This window comes from Macrotis lagotis, chromosome 1, assembly GCF_037893015.1.
Source record: "Macrotis lagotis isolate mMagLag1 chromosome 1, bilby.v1.9.chrom.fasta, whole genome shotgun sequence".
Classification (NCBI taxonomy): domain Eukaryota; kingdom Metazoa; phylum Chordata; class Mammalia; order Peramelemorphia; family Peramelidae; genus Macrotis; species Macrotis lagotis.
Window position 1 is genome coordinate 684,046,541 of NC_133658.1, and position 22,408 is coordinate 684,068,948.

The 22,408-nt window shown below is 33.8% G+C and overlaps 1 protein-coding gene across 2 annotated transcripts in view; it reads left to right on the forward strand.

The window, feature by feature from the left end:
- The window catches only part of PDE11A (phosphodiesterase 11A), a 468,580-nt gene that overhangs the window by 404,675 nt on the left and 41,497 nt on the right, over nucleotides 1-22,408 (forward strand). For both annotated transcript variants that reach the window (XR_012474244.1, XM_074215628.1), the window contains exons 18-19: nucleotides 9,705-9,779; nucleotides 14,558-14,641. Coding sequence is in view for 1 of the 2 variants with exons in the window: in XM_074215628.1 (XP_074071729.1) it covers nucleotides 9,705-9,779; nucleotides 14,558-14,641 (159 nt within the window). In the remaining variant the exon portion in view is untranslated. The remainder of the gene's footprint in view (nucleotides 1-9,704; nucleotides 9,780-14,557; nucleotides 14,642-22,408) is intronic.

The following is a 22,408-nucleotide window of genomic DNA, read 5'->3' on the forward strand; positions in this document are numbered from 1 at the left end:
TAATATTATTCAAAAATAATCCTTGGTCTGGTATACTCTCGTCTACATTTAAAGGCAGTCAGGAACTTTAAGGTTTAATACATTTCAAAAGAATTTTTTAAAAAAATACAACTATGGCTTTTTTGAACATCTTCTGCTCATCTTAACATTTTTGTGTTTCTCCCTTAACTTTAGTCTAATATATTTAAGGGAATCTAAGGCTAAAGTAGAGCATAATTTGGCATAATGGAGAGAAGGTTATCCTTGGTTTCAGGAAAAGCTGATTTCAAATTTTGAATCTGAAATACTTATTGTATGACTAAGGATAAGTCACATGTTTGCCAGTGCCATAGGCAGTTTAAGACTATTTACCAGAGAGAATCACTGATTATATTAATGAGAAGTTTCCAAATTTTTTCTAGCACTTAAGATTTGCATAACACTATATTCACATTGTTTGTTGGCTTTTATGCTCAAAAAAGATCAAATGACATCATTATATTAGGGTCAGGGTACAGTGTGTCCAACTGTGGCAGATCAGACAATTATGAGTTTTCCAAGTCAGGCACAAATAGTCATATGAACATTTGGACTGATGTCTCTAATGTTTCTCTTTTTCTTTTGAGCCATTGCTCACAGAACACAGTGCTTTCTTTGATGCCAGGCATGGTATGCTGGGCATTCTTGTGCCAGTGTCTTCATGTCTCACTAACAACTCCACAGTTCTTCAGAGATAACTTGAGAATGTTTTTGTATCGATTCTTCTGACTTCCTTTTAGGCAAATATAGGTCTGGTATTCAAATAATGTTGCCAGTCCATCAGAGTTACATATGCATAAGTGTGATATATGTGTATATGCAGTGTCATTTAATTCTAGTTACAATCCAATGAGCAAGGTAAATTTTTGGATCCCCATTTTTCAGATGATGAAATAGTGTGAGAATTAAATCTAATTTTTTAAAAAGCCATTTGATAGACAGATCTCAAGAAAATGAGATTGATTCCATCTTCCATTTATGCTTTCCCAGTATGCTAAGGATTTGTATTTGAAGGAAAAGAGAGGTATATAATAGGTAGTGTAGAGTGAAAAGGCTATTTCTGGTGCTTAACAGCATTGGAAATGATTCGGCTGTTGGGATTCAGTTTCAGTCTTAAAAAAGAAACAGAAAATAACTTTGCTTGGGTCTAACAAAGATAAAAGTAGGAGAGGAGAGTGAAATAAAAGGTATAATGGAGGGAAAGGCAATCTAACAATAATACAAGAGGGATTCGAATACTAAAGAACAACATTAAGAAAGCATAGTGTGGTGCATACTTTGGCAATGCCAATCTTAAAGTATATTTTTGGAACAATAAAATGAATGAAGGATGAATTTAGAAAAATATCTAAACATGAAACATATGACTCATCACTCAAAAGCAGTTATAGTAACTTGACATTTCCTCATCACAAAAATGAAGAAAGGAACTGATAAATTATCTCAGATATCATAATAAACAGGTCAAAAACTTACAGAAATCCTTCTGAAAGATACTACTTTATGGCATAATAGCAAAGATTAACAATATGTAGAGAACATGGATTTATTAAATGTAATTTGTCTTGGTTTCCTTTGGATGGAGTTTATGAAAAGGCTGGGATCCAATAGTGGAATTAATGGTCTACCATAGTTAACATTAGTAATATTCATATAACTCAACTAACAAAGAAGCATTGAGAAAATGGTTGGTTCATACAGATTTGTTTATATAAATGGAGAGATTTATGACATTAACACAAGATCAGGTCATTGCTACCAGAAATTGCAAAAAGTCCATCTTTAAGGAGATCAGATATATTGACCAAAACAGATTTTACAAAGAAATGGTATAAACCTTGCATATTACAAATACAACCCCAAAAATATTATTAAGGAATGAAATCACCATAGACGAACTGTTTCCCATAATCAACCAGGCATCACATTAGACCTTAAAAATTTAAGAATATCATTTTAATGGATGTCATCATATTAATCATAATATTTAAAGTACATGTAATGAAATTTTCCTAAAAGATAGAGAACTAGCAGAATAAATCAAAACCATGTGGGAATAGAGTATATGTTATTCCTTTTGTTCTGTCTACAAAAATACTTTCATTGAGTATACAAAAGGTGAGGTATATCACAATGCTATTATTTTGATACAAAAGACAATTTTATCCAACAATGCAATAGTCTGTCAACATCAAATAAAAAGGAATAATAATACCAGGATGGTGACTTTTCTGTGGATCATATTTATCTTAATTTCGTTGAGTGTAAGATAAAAAGAATGAGAACAATAATAATAAGTAGCAATAATAATTTTTAGGAAGCCTAAAACACTGGTGAATTATACAGTGATCAAGGGTCTGTTATCACATTGGTCAATAAGTGCATATCTTCCTTAGAATCAAAGATACAGATCAAGCCTCAGAGGGATACAGGCTGGTCCTATTCAAAACAATCATAAGGACAATGGAGTGAGTGAGTGAGTGATCTTCTTTCTGTTCAAGTACTACAATAAGGCAAGAGACAGGAATCAATCAGACATAACAATTTCCTGACTAAAACTGGAAGTGCTTCAGTGCAAATGGTGCTTGCCAGTAGAGAAGATAAACCCCAAATGCACATGAAATTAACTAACAAAGATGAAAATTTTCATTGTGTGACAATAAAATTGCACAGCAAAATGGGAAAATGATCTTAACTATCAGTGTTTTTTAATCAGTGGTACCTTCAACAATGTCCTACAGAACCGAAGCAAGCAAGAAATGATAAGAAATAAATCTCTTTCCTAAAACCAGATTGAATAAAAAGCTCTGATTTTAAATATTCCCCCCTCTCTAAAGAAGGAAAAGTTAGAGTATGAAATGAGTTGGGAAAAAAAATCTTCATTTAATGCAAATTCTAGAAATCTACCTAATAAAATAAATGACACAGAGTTCTCAAATGATTTTGAAGAGTAGATATACTTAGACTGGAATATCAAAATATCCCTTCTTATAAAAAAAAGTTCGGCATGATTCCAACAAGGAGAACAACTATAACAAAATAGAGAAATGTTCAAAAGCTGGAATTTACTCTCACTGTCCTTCTGTAATATTGTACAGAAATTATAAAAATGTTTTATTGCCTGTGTGCAATAGTGTGTGTAGGAGCTATTTCTCTGGTAAGAACCATAAAAGGAAAAGAAGAGCTATCAAGAAATACTCTTAAAGACAGGTGTCAAGCATCATCACGAGATAAACAACTTAACCAAAGATGGTTAAGATTAATGGAAAGGAATTTAACAATTACATTTATAACCAACTGGTATGCAAAGTTAAAAAAAAAAAAAGAAGTACACTTCACCAATCACCCAATTAAAGACATCAAAAGAGAAATGTAGAATGGACTCTGGGGAAAAAAAATATATCAGAGATTATAGATTCCATTAATTAGCAATTGAAAGCACAAATAAAAAGTTAAGAAGATACAAGTAATCAAAGCAGTACAAAGAATAAAATACTCAAGTAAACATAATTTAAAAATAAAAAAAAATTTATAATGGAGATAAGGAGCAAAAAAAACAGGAGAGAACCTCAAAGAAGGGGAACGTGAAAAGTATTTGGTCACCATTACATGCCAGTATTATTTCATAACAAAATCGAAAACCAAACCATTCTTACCAGTTATAAAGCAAGGGCTTCACAGTGTTTTAGTTTGGTTTGGGTTTTGTTTTGGTTTGGGGGTTTATTTTTTTGGTCAGTGATACCTTCAGCACCACATAACATGGTAACAAATGGACTACAAGAAAACTAATACAATGAAAATGCAAGTTGGATAAGAAATGAAATTTATCACAGAAGTAACCCTCTGCTCATTTACTGAATCCTCGGACTTGATGGCAGCGTTATGGGGACTCAGTATAATCTTTTCCCCATTATCCCTACACTACTTTTGGACTTCTCCATCATGTTTCCAGTACTGGGTACCTTTTTCTATGTCCATCCCTATGGGGTTTTCCTCCTCCCCACCCTCACACCTTTCAGTTTCCTTTGTCATTTTTCTCCATTAGATTATTATTCTTTATTATTATTATTATTCTCCATTATTATTTGAAGAAACTGACTTCTTCTTTTTGTTTGTATTTATATTCAAACAATGTAGTACAAAGTCAAGACATAGTAGACACTTAATAAAAGTGTATTTATTTATTGAAACAGAACACTTATGCACTTATGCAATGTTAATATAACAAATGATAGAACAACTATATCAAGGAAAATAACTGAAATTCTAGCTTTTCAGCAAAACTGGAATGTTATAGAACTAGATAATATCCATAATTATTGACTCAAACATTTCACAGTGTCACATTAATTACAAGCAAAACACTGTCAGCTTCCTCTCAGAAGCAAATTTGATTCTGCTCTTAATAAGCAATGTTTCATTTCTGCTACCAAAATGTGTGAAAATACCAATGACACCTACAAATATAGGCCAATTATGTATTTATATACTTTACATAAAGCATTCACAACTTATCACTGAACAAATCTAGAAATACTTACAAGAAAATAATGTATTTTCCAAGGATCAAAAAAAAATGTGCCCTAAAGTCCTAGGAGTACAAGGAACAGTTTTTCAATCTGGTAAAGTGATGGTACAATGAATAGAATACCACCTAGAGTCAGGAAGACCCAAGCTCAATTTTAATCTCAGACACTAACTAGCTGTGTGCCCCTGGACAAGTCACTTAACTCCATTTGCTTCAGTCTCCTCCTCTCTAAAATGAGCTGGAGAAAGCACTATAGTATTTTTGCCAAGAAAATTCCAAAAGGGGTCAAGAAGAGTCTGACATGACTGAAATGATTGAACAATGGTTATTGAACTAGCTGCCAAACACAGTCATACTATTTATGTGATTTTTCTGACTCAGTTTCTTCCTCATTAATTGTCTATTTATTGAAAATATATAAAATAAATACTAGTAAGACTCTAGAACATTTATATCCATGTAGAAAACTCTTCTCCAATTATCCAACTCTCATCATAATAAAGTAAAAAAACAATACATGAAAAAGATGACATTTTGGGGGAAAAGTTTAATCTCACTGTGGTTCTGTATAGCCTCAAACTATTTGTCTCTGCTAAATAGAAGTAAGTATCACTTAGAAGTGAATGGAGTAGAACCAAAACATTGTGTTATTCTCTTGATATACAAGGATGACACCAAAAGGCAGCATGAAGTTTCTTCATCCTTTGAACACAATTCTTTCTCTAAAGATATTAAAATATCATTTGGACTCAACAAGTATAAAGATTTTAATCTACAGAAAGAAAAGACAGCTATTAACAACTTCAAATTTGGAACCAGAGCTCATATTGAACAAGTGGATAAAGTCAATTTTTTAACTCCTGTAGACAAGACATAACAAAAATTAAGCTCAAGGACAAAACTGTGACTGAGAATGTTAAAAGACTAACTAGTGTTTAAAATAATTAAAACCTTCATAATACATGCTTTTGGAACTATAAGATGGACTATGACAGATATGAAAAGTATTATAGTAAATACCTATACAATATTAATAAAATCTAAGACCCATCATGCTATGGCAGTTATAGAAAATTAGAACTTCCTCTTCAGAAAGGAAGAAGGGAAATGATAAATGTTTTTAGGGAACTTGAGAAATGGGTTAAAAATATAGGAATTATTTCAGAACAAGTAGCTATCATTGAATAATAGTAAAAGTTGACACTGGATATATGTCATTGTATTTGTCAAATGGATCTGATAAATTTTTAACTCTGGATGGAGCCTATGAAACAATTAAGATTCAAGAATGTAATCACAAGGCTCTCTCTCAATTACTATGAACTCAGCTAACAGTATGATGACAAAGATATGTAAAATGAAAGTCTGAGTCATGCAAATTTGTTTATAGGGAATCTATGACAATTCAGTATGAAGATCATCTCCATTAGAATTACAGAAGAATTGTACTTAAGAAGCCTGAACCTATTGGCAGTGAAGATAAGGAAACAATGTGGGTACATCACAGCAAGATGCAAAAAATTTGTTACTTACTAAATATATAGTACAACATGACCTGCTGGTTTTAATCACACATTAGAAGCTTACTAGCAAATGGGAAATCTCCATACTACAAATATAGACCTTTCCTAGATAATCCAATAATTAAACCATACCATAACCAGAGTATTGTCATAGGTGTAATTATTGTCTAAAATTGCCCAGATAAAATATTGATCCACAAAACTTTGAGAGTAATGTTTGAAGAGATATTGTCATACAAAATTCTCCTAATTTCCAAGCTAAGTAGAATTAAAAGCTTTCAAAATAGACCAAGTGGCAGTAACAAAAAGGATAACAATAATCTGCATGTTTATAGCACCTGCTAGGTGCCAATCACCTGAGACCGGATTTAAACCCAGGTACTCCTGACTCCAGGGCCGGTGCTTTATCCACTTCGCCACCTAGCTGCCCCTACAAATATTATTTCAAGTTGATCCCCACATCAACTCTGGAAGATACATGCCTTATTATTATTTCAATTTTGCAGTTGAGAAAAATTAGGCAAACACAGATCAAATGACTGCTCCAACATTGTGCAGGTAGTATAATAATAATAACAACAACAATAGTAGTAATAATATATTAAAAACAGAGAGAGATCACCTTGCCAACAAAGGTCTGTATAATCAAAGCTATAGTTTTTCCAGGAGCAATGTGTGGCTGTAAGAGTTGGATTACAAGGACAGCTGAATGACCCAAAATCGACACTTTCAAATTGTAGTGCCGAGAAGACTTTTGAAAGTTCCTTGGATAGCAAGGATATCAAATAAATCAGTATTTAAAGAAATCAATTCAGACTACTCTTTGAAAGGACAAATGCTGAAGTGGATGTTTAAAAAACTGTAACTACATAATGAGAAGAAAAGAACCAGATTTTGGGAAAGATTGAAGGCAAAAGAAGAAAAAGAAGTAGAGTACAAAATGGACAGATAATGTCATAGAAGCAATGAACATGAGTTTGGATGGACTTTGGGAGATAGAAAAGGTTAAAGGGGCTTGGCAATCAATGGAACATGAAGTCAGGAAGAGTTGGACACCACTGAGGAACTATACAGCAACTACATAAAGCACTTATAATTATCTCCTTTGATCCTCACAAAAATCCTGTGATTTTACTGATAAATATGTAAATTATTTCAGGTGCTAGCAAACAAAAGGTCAGACTCTTGCCAACATTTTCAACAAATCGGTATTCATCTAAACTGTATTGGACCTCCAAACCCAGTACTTTATAGTCTGTACATGTTTTCCCCCTGAATTACATGGTCTCAGATATTTTAAATGATGCTTATTTAAATAGTTTAGGCAATATTTATCATAAATAAGTAAAGTATGATTTTTGAAAGTGAATTCCTGAAGCATTTTTAATACCATTATGCTTCTTTCTTTTCCTTTCCAAAAGAATTTTCTTGGGTCCTTTACACTCTTCTTCCCACTCAAGTATAACTACAGCATGTGGGTTTCCTCAGTGAGCCCCTGAGGCCTGATTAGCATCTAAATTTCCTTCTTTAATAAAAAATTCAATCAGGAATCACTTAATGTCCCTGATTGGGTTTTTAAGTACAAAACAAAATAGTGGTGCCAGTTGAGCTTTAGGAGAAGTACTAGGAAGATCCTCAAGGGCCCTCTAAAGAATAAGAACAGGTATTTTTTATTCCACTGATTTCCAGGGGTTACAGGATTCCTACCTCTGTAGGCCTTGATGAACACATCTAATTTATGTTGTGTTGAGAAACTCAATCAAAGAGCAACCAGAGGAACCTCGTTGAGTTTGGGAACAAAGCACCTGAGGCTCTAATCTTTGCCTGGAAACCTCATTCCTGCTGGACCGAAAGAAGTGAGCCCCAGGATACGAAATGGGTAGTAGTGGCATTAATGATGCTGAGGAAAAAACAGAGAGAAAGTAAAAATAAAGTATGACACACACTTTGGATATGGCCAAAGTAGGAATTTGTTTTGCTTGAGATAAACAAATAGAGAGATACATGCATAAATGCATACACATATGCATATATTAAACCTTTATGATAGATATAGTGTGTTTATGTATGTGTAGAAACATGTATATGTACACATATATGTGAATATTTTCTTTTCCACCCAGGAAAATGGGTAAAAAGAGACAAAAATAAATACTTGATAATTGAAAAAAATTTTAATTATTTAAAAAAAAGATATACCATACAAATTTGGAACCAGAAATGCTAAGGAAGAAAAAGGTCTACATGTTTTACATGCAAAATTCAAATGGTTTTATACCATAATTAGACTCAAACTTTCTTTGTTAGAAGTATAGCTGATCTGTTTGACCATCCTAATTCCTACAATGTGAAGTCCTTTCTAGGCAAGAGAATACTTTTGTAAAAGGCAGAAAACTTGGCCATTTTCAGTTTGCTTTCTGGTTTCTAGGGTTGTTGTTGTTTTAATTATAATACTATTTTAGGATTAAGAAAAGTCTCATGCAAAGTATATTCATTGCCTTGATTCACAAAATTTACTTTTCCTTTCACCCTGCTAATATCTTTTAAGTCTCAAAACTATAGACTCAAGCGAGAAAGACAAAATTAGGGGAATGTGTACTTCAGAGTTGTTTTCTTACTTCCCTTGAACTCAGGGATCTTTCTTGACTCAGTCCAGCAAGTTTGAGATCTTTTCCTAATTTTCCCTATGCTTAATGATATTACTTTTATTCTTATAGTTCAGTCATTTCAGAAGGATTTTTCAAGTCTTCAATCATATTATTGATTACTCTTACTCCTTTACTTACCCTATTAAAATAACACCCAAATTTCCCAGAAACCATCCCTAGGGCTTGATAAAAACATTTCTCATTCTAATCAATTAATTAACTTAATTATCCATACTCATGTAAGGAAACCCAATATCATGCAAAATTTGAAAGAACAGATAATTCAAAGAAGTCATGAGTATTCAACTTTGGAATGTGCTTATGTGATCTGGAAGGAAGCAAATTTCACTTATAGCTAACATTCTGGTCAGTTTGGTATTAAAATACTTCTGTGAATTTGGATAGACTACTCAAATCATGTTCCCACAAAATGGCGATTTTTTTTGTTGGTTATTCAAGACTGCTATATAATACCCACCCCCACAAGGTAGTGTTATAGCCTCCATAAGAGCATGTTCTATGATTTTTGTTATCTCAATATGCTAAAAATGTCTGGAAGAACCCAATAAGGGTTCTCTGTAGCAGAAGGAAGTCAATCAGAGCTGTAAATAAGCTATGGATGACTAATTAGGTAAATAGCCTACATGAAAATAATAATGGCTTTTCTAAATTGTTATTTGATCCATTTTTCTGCCAGAAGATATTCTACACTATGTGGCCCTAATGTTTCAACCCCAGTATAGAAGCAAGACTATGGAGATAAAATCGCTCTACATAGCTGCATAGAGGAAGAATTTTTAAATGTTCCAAATAGCAAGAAAATTGTAATTGATGTATTGTGTAATGCCCCTAAATATAAGAGGTTACCATGCTTTCCTATTTTGGAAAGCTAAATGTTGTAATTTTGAGTTATACCAATGTTGAAATAATTTCTGGGTTCACTAAAAATTTCCACAAAAAAAGAATTAAAATATTGATGTTTTTTAGGTGGCTGAACTAGTAACCAATGAATTCTTTGAACAAGGAGACAGAGAGAGAGCTGAACTCAAACTCACCCCTTCAGTAAGTTTATTCTTATTATTGTAAAAACCAAGCCACAAAATGAATATCCCAGCTTTCAAATAGTTGAAAAGAAGGAAGGAAGGAAGGAAGGAAGGAAGGAAGGAAGGAAGGAAGGAAGGAAGGAAGGAAGGAAGGAAGGAAGGAAGGAAGGAAGGAGTGACGGAAGGAAGGAGTGACGGAAGGAGGGAAGAAGGAAGGGGAATTTAAAACTTAATAGCACTATAAAATGCACAAAATAGAAGGAATCACAAGCAATCAAGACAGCTTTGAAAGCTACATGTTTACATGTTGAATATATTATATACATTAAAAGAAAAGCGAGCTTCATATAAATAATCACAGTTTCATGTACAATCTTTTTTTCTCTCAACTATAGAATAAAAATGTTCTTTTTTTGGCATTTGTTAAGTCCAAAATTTTAGATGAAAAGAAAGAAAAAAAGATGAAAGACAAAGTCTCTGGCCTTGAAGAAGAGAAAACCAAGAAAATGAATATAAGAAAGGAGTCCAGTGTTCTCCATGTTTTCTCTCTTAATGTATTCCTAGTACCATAAATAAGTCATTTCATATCTCTTTCATTTCCCAATTTTAAAAATGTAAAATACATACTCCCCACTCTTTCCTGTCTTTTAGGGGCATTATATATGTTTATCAAAGTCTGAGCAATACTTTAAAGCTCAAAGATGAATAATCCTGGAGAAAGACCAGTGTCAGTGTCTTTATTCTCATTTTGTGCCTGAACATTCAGAAAGAATCCTCCTGTCGTGACAGCAATACATAAAAGCATTTTTCCTTCTAAAACTTACTCTTGCTAGATCCTAACAAGCAAGTCAAGATCATATGCAAACTTATTGGCAAAGACACTGGAATTATTAAAGTCCAGTTGTCTCTGACTAAGAAGAAAAATAAATGCAGTAGTTTGGCTATGGGAAGGTACTTTTGATTTTCAGGAAGACTTTTGAAGTCTTGCTTTGATGATGTTAAAAGACAGAAAATTCAACAGAATGAGTTCCCAGAGGACAGAGATTTGTTGGTTCTGCTTATCAATCATGATCAATTAATCAGTAACCATTAATTAAGCACCTACTGAATGTCAGACACTATACTAAGCTTATGTAGAGTCAGAGCTTTTTTATTCCAAATAGTTTGGGATGACTCCTAGAAAACCTCTTCACCTCTCCTTAGACTCACTGATTCCCTTCAGAGCTCAGTTCAAGCACTGCCACCCTAGTAAGTCTTCTCTTGGCTTCAGCTACTAATACCTAGCCTCTAAAGTTACTTTGTTTTTTGTTGTGTATTTTCTTTCATTTATTTATATGATAGATGATACAGCTAGAATTGGAAGGTACCTCAAGGCCCATCTCATCCATTTCCTTATTTTACACAAAGGTAAACTAGGGTCCCATCAAGTTAAATGACTTGCCCAAAGTCATATAAGCCCTTTAAAGACAATGACTTTCATTCTCCTATTTGTAAACCCAATGTTGAGTTCAGTATAAGCAACATAGTAAGTGCTTTGCTGTTGAGTTATTTCAATCATATCTGACCCTTTGTGAACCCTTTTGGGGTTTTCTGGGCAAAAATACTAGAATAGTTTACCATTTCCTCCTCTAGTTCATTTTAACAGATGAGCAACTGAGCCAAACACTGACTTGTCCAAGATCACACAGATAGGACGTATCTGAGGCCAGATTTGACTTCGTGCTTAGTGCTCTTTTCACTTAGCCACCTTGATGCCCCAGTAGGTTCTTAATAGATGCTTATTGGTGGATTGACTGACTCTAACAGTCCACTATCTACAAATAGATTTCAACATATGGACAAGTTTCCAAAGCAGTCACTAATTTTGTTATGTTCACATTACTTTTTTAAAAAAAAAAGTTCTACTTCCTTGAAGGAACCATGGAGCTAGGACCCTTAAGAGAGAATTCAAATTCAATAACCATTAAAAATAGCCTCTACCATGAGCAAAACAATGTTAGGTTCTTTTTTTTCGGGGGAGGATAAAAAAAATAAGTGAAACCAAGTCTTTGTACTTTAGGTACTTACAATCTAACAGGGTAAAGGAGAGAGATTCAGTATTATTATAGGAGGCAGAATGTGACAAGTTCATAAGAGAAGTAAAAAAGAATGGGAGTGGGGTGGGGGTTAGGGGGTGCCAGGAGAGGCCTCAGGCAGTGTGACTGAGTTTGATTACAGAAATAAAGCTCTTGCACCAGAGTGCTCAGCATTTATGTCTAAAGGCTATGCGTGACCCAAGTGGCTTTCAACTGCACACACTTTCAGAAGGTTTTTTTTTCCCCTTTTAAAAACTGCTTCCCAGGCAGCAACTGAAGGGTTTACAATGCAGCACTACCACAGGTCATTTAATTAAATGAGAAAAATATGAGTAAATTGCCAGCATTGGAGGGCTGGATGCCGCAGTGAAGCAAGGTTAAGGAGCCTTTGTCTGGAGGTTCAGGTAAAGGGATTTTCTGAAAGACATGAATGTAATTAATTTGACCAAAGTCTAAATAAGACTCTTTTTCTCACTCAGTGTCACACAAAGAGGATGCTGCCCCTTAGAATGGGGCTGATTGGCTGAGGTCTTCCTGGACAGCAGCCTAAGAAGGCATACAAACAAGGACCAATTTTCATCTTCATTTTTTTTCTTGTTAGAGTAGAAGAATAACTCAAAAGAACCAAGGTTTCCCCAGTATAGGTATGGCTTCCCCTGACAGAGATCCAAAGGTCTTTGTGAGTAGCAGAAGCTGAATAAATTCATAATAACAGTATTTAAATAGTATCTTCTATGAATTAGGCATTGTGCTAGGCACTTTGTTTTATTTTTTTAATCTTATTTGATCCGCACAACAACTCTTAGGGATAGACTTTTATTATCTCCATTTTACAAATAAGAAAACTTAGGCAAACAGGTTAAATGACTTGTCTAAGATCACACAGTAAGTATCTTGGGTTGGATTTGAAATCAAGTCTACCGCTGTGCCACCTCCTTGCTCTAGTGACTGGCCTGAGGACAAAAATTTCTTAAGCTCACTAAGTTGGTCCTAAGCAGACCAAGGAGAATGAGGAGTTGAGAAAAGTATTGAGATATTGAACACAAGGTACTGAAAAAATAGTGGTGTCAATGATAAAAATAGGGAACTTACAAAAGGGGAAGAAATGATGGAAAAGCTTGATAAAATGTTGAGATTTGGAAGAAAGTTTTCAGTGAGGGCAAAGAATGAGTTTAGAAGTAGAGACAGAGAGAGAGACAGAGACAGAGACAGAGACAGAGACAGAGACAGAGACAGAGAGACAGAGACAGAGAGACAGCGAGAGACAGAGACAGAGAGACAGAGACAGAGAGACAGAGAGAGATATGAAATAATAGAAGTTCTGGTCAGAGAAATGTAAAACTTTTTATCATGGAAGTGGAACACTTATGAGTAATAATGAGATCTAGTATATAGCCATTGCTATTTTGACTGAGGTGGGAATAGAGAAATAAGACATGGTGATATGAGGAGATTGAGATTAATATATTTAAGAGAGCACCAAAATATATGTGGAAATTTTTGCTTTGTTGTTTAGTCACATCTGACTCTTTGTGACTCTATTTGGAGTTTTCTTGGCAAAATTACTAGAATGTGCCATTTCCTTCTCTAGTTCATGTTATAGATGAAGAAACCACTGCAAACAGACTTAAGTGATAGCCCAGGGCCACCCAACAAATATGTGTTTGAGGCTAGATTTTAATTCAGGAATCTGAGTCTTTCTAACTTCAAACCCAATAAAGTTAAGGAGAAGAGGAAGACAGTGAAATGGACATATATGTCCAAATCTGGTCTGAATAGAAAGAATCTCTAACATTGAGCAAAGCAAGATTTTTTTTAATTTTACAGAAACAGAATCCAGGGATTGTACAGGAAAATGAGAGGTACATACTAGGAGGACAGGGTATTAATAAAACTGTTCAAATAATAAATTATGTTCAAAGGTAGACAGAAGAGGTTTAGCAAGTTCAGTAGGAACTACCAGAGTATTTGGAGAAAGATAAAATAATATCAGACATTATCAGAAATGGAAATTATACAATTCAAGAAATATGGGCTTTTCATTGTTCTACTTAGAGGCAAAAAAGTTTACATAGCTTCTTCAAATAAGTTATTCCTACTCTATCCACAGAGCTAAGAGCTGAAAAAAACAAGCTTAAAGTTCTGATTCCAAAGATGAAAATTCAGAAATTCTTGAAGGAAGAAAAAACCTCAAATAGACATACAAAGATATTTATCACAATAAAATCTGACAAATTAACAACCTCACATGATGTAGGTGAATATAAATATTCTTTATTTCAAACAAGGCATCTAGTTAGGGCTCTTTGCCAACCTATCCCATTCTACTCTATTCCACCTGATACTGAAAATGAAAACCTGCTGTATATTTTCACAGCACTAAAATCCATTTCTACCCCTTAAACTGGCACCCACTTCCTATTGACTTGATTTTTAGAAGTTCCCATATTTGTAAATATTTTTGGCCCCAAGTAATTACATGCTATAAAATTCAAATAAATTTAACTTATATAACTCATAAAAGCAGGTGAAAAAGCAGTTATTTTTCATCTTCCACCAAGGAATAAGATGTGTGTGTATGTATGTGAAGATTGGTTGTGATCTCTGAAGTGTTCAGTATGTAAAAATTGGATCCTGGCTACAAAGTATTAGATGAAGCATATGTGAAATAACCATGTGTAATAAAGTGTATGTGTTGTGGTTTTTTTCCCCCTCATTCTAGGCTATTTTTGATCGAAACCGAAAAGATGAACTACCTCGGTTACAATTGGAATGGATTGATAGCATCTGTATGCCTCTGTATCAGGTAACTTTTATTTGTGTTTGGGAGCCCTGTCTTACTCAGGAAAGTAAAAACAAGATATAACAGCCTTGAAAATTGGAGTATCATCAAAACCTTTCAGGGAATTTTTGTTGTCTTCAGAATACTGAACATTCAATGGGAGAAAGAAGAGTAGAGTTGATTCTTATTCCATTTCTGCTGTTTACCAGATGTATGACCTTGGAGAGGTCACTAACTCTCTGTCAAAGACTTGATTACCTCATCTTCAAAATAAGTTTTAAGGGGGCTAGGGATAGGTAAGAAGATATCTTTTGCCCTTTACAGTTTTACAGTCTATGATTTTTATGAGTGTCTAAAATAAAGTCTGGGCTAGATTTGAAGTCAGGAAGATCTGAATCCAAATCCCTATCTCTGAAGAAATTCTTGTTGAACACAAGGATAGTTCAAGTATGGAATTTCTTCACTTCATTGATTTTTCAGGGGCAAACGATTCTTATCACTGTTGTTTGGTTGTTTTCAGTTGTGTCTGATTCTTCACGACCCCATTTGGATTTTCTTGGCAAAGATACTAGTGTGGTTTGCCATTATTATTAGCCATAGTTGTTTGAGCAAGTCATCCAACCTCTTTGAGCCTCAATTTTCTGTAAAATGGGGATAACATATATAGCACCTAGTGTATTTTGTAAACTTATCGTGAGACTCAAATTAGATATTTATAAACTGCTTTGCAAAGCACTCTGGATGCTTCAATTAAATACTGTTTTAATACTATTGTATTATTGTTATTATTAATGCAACTAAGTTATGTGTTACAGTTGCATTTTTAACATGATGTGCTTAAAAATAAATAGTTTGGCTGAATCAAAGCTAATAATGAACTCTTCCATTCATATACCACTGTGGATCTAGCTTATTTGGGAGAAAGGAAGACTCTCTTATATTAGCAGTGACAGCTCAATGAAAACTGACTATTTAGTTTTATTTCTATTTATTTGTTTGGAAAAGGAAACCTGGTTTATTCTTTACCCCCTACTTAGTGTGAATCAGATTGGGCCTCATTTTCACTTCTGAGTGAAAAGCCCATGTAGAGAGGGCAAAATCTATTTAGTTTCTCACTCTATGTAACTCCCATTAAAAACATTGAATTTTTAAGGGCTTTGCAGCCATTATGCCCAAGTCTTATCTTCCACTTCGTTTTTAGTACTTCTGAGATATGCTTGACTCTTTCACATTAACCTGGAAAAAGAGCTGTCATGAAGATGGAAATTTCATTTCTCTAATGGCTATAAATATCTAATGCATATTCATTCTTTGAGTTTTAAATTATCCATTGAATTGGTAATAAAATGAAATCTGAAGTGCAAAGTTGAAAGGGAACCTAAAAATAGATATATTCTAAATATAAAGAGTGTGAAATATCCTTGTTCTTTTTAAAAAATTGAAGCATTTAGATGGAAGAAGTTCTAGAATTAAAAACATCACACACTAGTCACATCCACTTTTATTTCTAATATTCTATTTATAAAAACAATTCTGACTCCATAACTTCTGATTGCCAATCAGAATCACTCTATTATTTACTTATTCAGCCTCAGTGAATTCCTTGACATGGGTCAGTGATGATGAGCTGGTTCAGTCAAAAAGACTTGGTTTCAAGTCCTATCTATGACATATTATGACTATAAAGCCTAGGAAAGTCATTTGACTCTCAGGGCTCCAGGCAGCTCTCAAAGAGTATCAACTATAAACTAGCAGCCCATCAGTATTGGTAGGAGCTTCTTTGCTTAGGAGTTCCATATATCAATGGCATCATACACATAGTGCCTATTGATTGGTTAGTCTAATGAGATTTTGTATAGGAGCTGTCTCTTTCTTATCCCAGGAATGCTCAGATTCAGATGCAATAGTCCATATAACATTCTCAAGACAGAGACAACCCAGTTCCCATCAATAAACTATTATTGTCTATTATGTGTTGGGACTATAAGGACAAAAACTATATAGTCCCTTGCTCTAAAGAAACTTATGTTCAATTAAGATGGGTGATCCTGAGGATCAACATAAGATGACCTTCTCCTACACATAATAACTACTTAATAAATGCATGTTTATTGATTAATTGATGTACTGAAAATCCTATTTGATCTGTCTACCTAGGTTAGATTTGGGAGGCTTCTAAGAACATAAACCTGGCACCCTGACTTGCTACACATCAATACAAACACAAGATTTTTACTTAAATTATAATAAATGTTGAAAATGATCTTCAATATCAAGTAACATAGATGTTTTGACTCTTTCAGCATTTCCTTTTAAATATTTTGAGAGGTTCAGGTAAAAAGTATTTTGGTTGTTCAGTTGTTTCAGATGTGTCTGATTCGCAATGACCCCAATTGGGGTTTTCTTGACAAAGATACTGGAGTGGTTTGATATTTCCTTTTCCAGCTCATTTTACAGATGAGGAACTGATACAAACAGGGTTAAATGATTTGTCCAGGTCCACACAGCTAGTTAAGTATTCAGATTTGAATTCAGGAAGATGAGATTGTGCCTATCTAAAATTCTGGGCCTGAAATCTCAAATAACCAAGTTCTTGAACTTAAACAAATTCTACTTCTACTACTGTGAATGTATATGTTTTAATTTTCATATAGGGTAGCTATTATAATTTTTGTTTTATTGATGGAAAAATTAAAATTCAAGAGATTAAAAATAAAATAGATCAAATGTCCTCCTGGTTGACCTGGTGCCAGGCTCAAATCCTCAATCTTCAGTCAATGGTTCTTTCATAAATCATTCTCTGCTGAAATTTTCCTTCCCATTTGTTCCTTCTGTTTAAAATGCTAAGAGCAAGCATAGAGTGTTTTTGTTGTTCTTTAATGAGAAATATGTAGTCTATTAGGAGAAAAAATGATTTTTTTTGCCTGTTAGTTTATCTTAACATTGGATGAAAATTTTAACTCTCTTGAGATTGGTTTCTCATTGATTTTGATGCTTCAGATGGATACATGGTCACTGATCTAATTTAGGATCAACAAAAAAGTTATGATGAAGGAATCTAAGTGAGATTGGAGGTAAAGATAGACTCTCCTAGCTCCATTAGCAAAATAGAAATATGTCAAAATCATTTCATCCTATAAATTTCCTCCTATAAACCCTACATGGGGATATCTATCCAATCTGCTGGGGGGTCTTCTACTGGAATATAGGAACTATTCACCAATTAGTCCCCTCCTCTCACCACATCACTAGACCTTTTAGCCCACTGGAAATACATTTCTCTGATGGCATCCTTACACTGTATATATTAGCAGTCGTTCATTCATAATGTTATTGCCTGCTATGACCCACCATGCATCTCTTCATTGCCATCTGAGGACAGTAGTCTTTAATTCTTCAAAGACTAATCTACAATTTGCAGAATCTTCTAGATTCAATATTTTTCTACTATGAGAAGAATATTGTAAAAAGACAGGTGTGGCCACTCACCATTAATTTAAAATAAGACTTTTTTGCAATAATCTTTTTTGTTAAATGGTGAAACAATGCCATTAGGTAAAAAAGAGTTTTGGTCCTGGAGTCAGGAAACCTTTGTCCATATCTTCCCTCCATCACTTATTAACTGTGTGACTTGGGAAAGTCATTTTTAACTTATCTGGGCTTTAGTTTTCTTTGTCTAAAGTAATGATAATAATCCCTCCAGTAACTCAGAGGATTATTGTGAGGAAGAAATGAGATAACATATGCAAAATTCTTTACAAACTTTAGAGTGCTATATAGATGCTAGGTATGTGAATCCAGAGCAACTAAGTGGTGCAATGGATAGAACACCAGACCTGGAGTCAGGAAGACTCATCTCTCTGAGTTCAAATCCAGTCTCAAATACTACTTACTAGACCCTAGCCAAGTCACTTAGCCCCCTACCTCATCCTCATCTATAAAATGAGCTAGAGAAGGAATTGAAAAATCACTTTAGTATTTTTGCAAAAAGAAAATCCCAAATGGCATGGAACCCCAAATAGAGTCTAACTCTACTGAAACCATCTAGCCCCCATTACTTTAATATAAATTCAGTCTCTAACAGTGGTTCTCCTTTAACCTGTATCTAACAGAGAATCAAATCAAAATGAATTAATTTTGCAAAAGATTACTTAAAAGAATGAGCCATCTGGTAATCTTGGTGGTTAACTTGCAAGTTTCTTGGGGGAAAAAATCTAAAACAATTTTTTTAAAGGACTTGCAGGAACATCTTGACTATTCATAATAATAGAGCAACACAGAGCTAGAAATCTCTGAGTCCCCTCAAAAAAAACTAGGGGGCACATAGATTCAGCACCCTGAAGCTCACACATATATGATACTCACCCACATAGCATCTGCTATATGAAAATAGCTGAGCTTTCCCCAGTTTTTTTGCTTCAAAGTTTGTTTTTTCTCAAGAAAATGAAGGGGTCATATCATGTAAAAGTCATGATTTATCTATTAGAGCATTTTAATCCAAATGAGTACAAGAAGCCTGAGTGGGCAGAGCATGTTTCCCAAGAGAAGACGGCTGAAGCCCTGGTTAGTTAGCTCTGTCCTAGCAGGATATCTCCGAGGAATAGGCTCACATCTGATTCCCCTGCTTTCTGCTGTCTTTACTCCCTGCTGTGGATCCATTAGCCTGCTGCTCAGCATCTTTTAAAAAAAAAGAAAGAAAGAAAGAAAAGAAAAGAAGAAGCACCATCAAACCTTGAAGTCATTGCAATACCAGCCTAAGGGATAAACAGAAAACCTGATGTCACAGTATCACACTGAGCTCCTCTTTGGAATATCAAACTTTGTTGCTGCTACTGCTCTTGTTGTTATATTTCCTTTCCCAAGTTAAGCAAACCTCAGTGCACTTAGAATGTCAGCGATTTGCAGAGGCATTGTAAATCTATTTTACAAAGGTTTGAAAACTTCGTTTAAAATATGGAAACTCATTTCAGCTGTTTACAAAAATGTTTTCATTTCTGGAGAGCTTTTCCTTATAGGGGATGCTTAAGTACGTCGTTAGGCAGAGGCTGACCAGCACAATGTTCCCTCTATATCAAGAAAAGAAAATGTTTTAGTTCAAGTTTTTTTTCTCATTAAAAATGCCATGGGATCCCTACAGCAGACTGGCCTCTTGATTCTAAGGGTAGAATGACCTTTGATTTCCTTTCAACTTTCAGCTGGGACAACCATTTAGGAATGTATGCATCATCATTATAAATGGTAATAAACACTTTGTAGAGAGGAGTGTAGAATGGTGAAAAGCAAAATTGAACTTGCATAAAAAACAAAAACAAACCTTGCATTTGTGCAAGGAGGAAGACCAATTGCCCTTACAGATGGATTTCCCAAGATACACAGAAAAGCTCCTTTAGCTTTTTTTTTTAGTAGCAAAAATAAAAGCATAATGCTCCCTGAACAGTTCGTTCTTTCAATATATATTTTAAGTTCAAATAAATAAATGAAATGCAAAATGACTTGCTATAACAAGAATTCAAAATACACTCTCTTCTCCATAAAGAGCCTTATAATCTAAAAAATGCAGAATATACAGAAGGGAATATGGAGGAATTATTTCCAGTCAATACTTTTAAAATTTGAAAGAAAAATAAAACTTAAAAGTGGGCAATTTTCTTTATACATCCTTATTTTTTTATCCATATATTCTTATGTGTGTATATATATATATATATTCATTATAAATACTGTTGTTTTGTTTTTGATTCCTCATAATTTATTATTTTTTTATTGGGGGGAAGTAGGATTTTAATTTCACCATTGTAAATAATAAGTAATTCCCAGTGTAGAACTTCCTCTGTCAATGCAGATTGTCCCCCTTTTCTTCAATTTATAGTATTGGGAAATTGCCTGGGATACTGAGGAGAGGTTAAATTACTTAGCCAAGGTCATACGGTCAATGGGATTCAATACAAAAGTGGGATTCAGCCCAAGTTTCCCAAGACCAAGCCAAGTTCTATAGCTGCTTCTTTGTCTTACAAATCGACTTCATATTCCCTCATATTTTGTATTATTTATATTAAATTTATTTATATTCCTGTATATTACATTACATTTCTTTATATTTATCCATCTTTACTGCATTATGGCATTTAATTACATTGACATATTAGTTTGTTCAACCATTCTTCAATTGGATTTGGGCTGTTAGGAATTTTGTACAATGACAAATAATTATTAAATTTCATTTCACATGTATATAAATTTATGCACATGCATAAATGTTACCTATATCTCAGCAATGAGAATCTGCCACTAGATAAACACGCTTTTTGGAATATACATATATATATATATATATACATACATATATATATATATATATAATGGAATAACAAGTTATTATTACCCTATGCATAATTGGGTTTATATGGACTACAACATTTGAGGATAGGAGTGGGGGTAGAGGAAAGATGGGGGGGTAGAAATAAGAGGCACAGTGGTAGAGTGCTTGGCCAGGAAGACTCAGTTTTATGAGTTCAAATCTGCCTTCAGGCACATATTAGCTGTGTGCCCCTGGGCAAATTACTTAACTTTGTTTGCCTCAGTTTTCCACATCTCTAAAATGAGCTGGGGAAGGAAATAGCAAACCATTTACCAAGAAAACCCCAAATGGAATTGCAAAGAGTCAAGCATGATTGAAATGGCTGAAAAAAAAAAAAAAGACTAGATTTCTTTTTTAAAAAAGTAATTTAGTTGGGGCAGCTAGGTGGCTCAGTGAATAGAGCACCTGCCCTGGAGTCAGGAGTACCTGAGTTCAAATCCGATCTCAGACACTTAATAATTGCCTAGCTGTGTGGCCTTGGGCAAGCCACTTAACCCCATTTGCCTTGCAAAAAACCCCCTAAAAATTAATTTAGTTGTTAACCATTATTTCTACTATGTTTATTAAAGCTTCCCCATTAATGTGGTTACTATAAGTGTTATTTACAGACAATAGTTGTCTGAGAAATAGACTATAACAAAAAATTTAAACTTTTCATTGAATATAATTTATTATCTTTTTAATCAGAAGGCATCTCATAACTCTTAGCAGCTCCTTAAGTTATCACAATCAGCATAATTATTTCTGTAGTGTAAACATAAAAAATAGAAGTGAATAACAATCTTTTTTCACAGAATTCCATGTTCATATCACTGAACAATCTAGTTTAACAATTAAATTTCTTAATTTGAGTAAATTTTTGAACTTTTGAAAAAAAGACAGACCTAGCTCACAACTTACTTTATCCAAGTATCCCTTTATTCACAAGTAACCTCTAGCTTCCTTTACAGTTTGAGATCTATGACCCAATGACCTTATTAAAAGTCTTTACTTATTTAATGAAACAGTTCATTCTATTGCATTGGTTAGTGATATGTCAGAGCATATTCCACGGGATCTGGGTTTGAACCACTTCAATAAGTGTCATAGATACCAGTTGTCAAAGAATTAGACTATAACAAAATAAAATAAAAGTATTCCAGGAACATAATTGATTACTTTTTTTAAATCAAAAGGCTTCTCATACTCTTAATAGTACCTGAAGCTATCAGGATCAGCATAATTATTTCTGTACTATAAGTGTAAAAAATAGATGTGGATGTGAATAATATTTCTTTTTCACGTAATTAGATAGGTTTGAACCTCTACTTCAATATTGAATAATTCTGGATAAATCATTTAACCTCTGTAAGACTCAGTTCCATGTTTATAAAAATACAGGTCATATTTCTACAGTCTTCCTCACAGAATTGTTCTAAAGAAGTTCTGTCTTC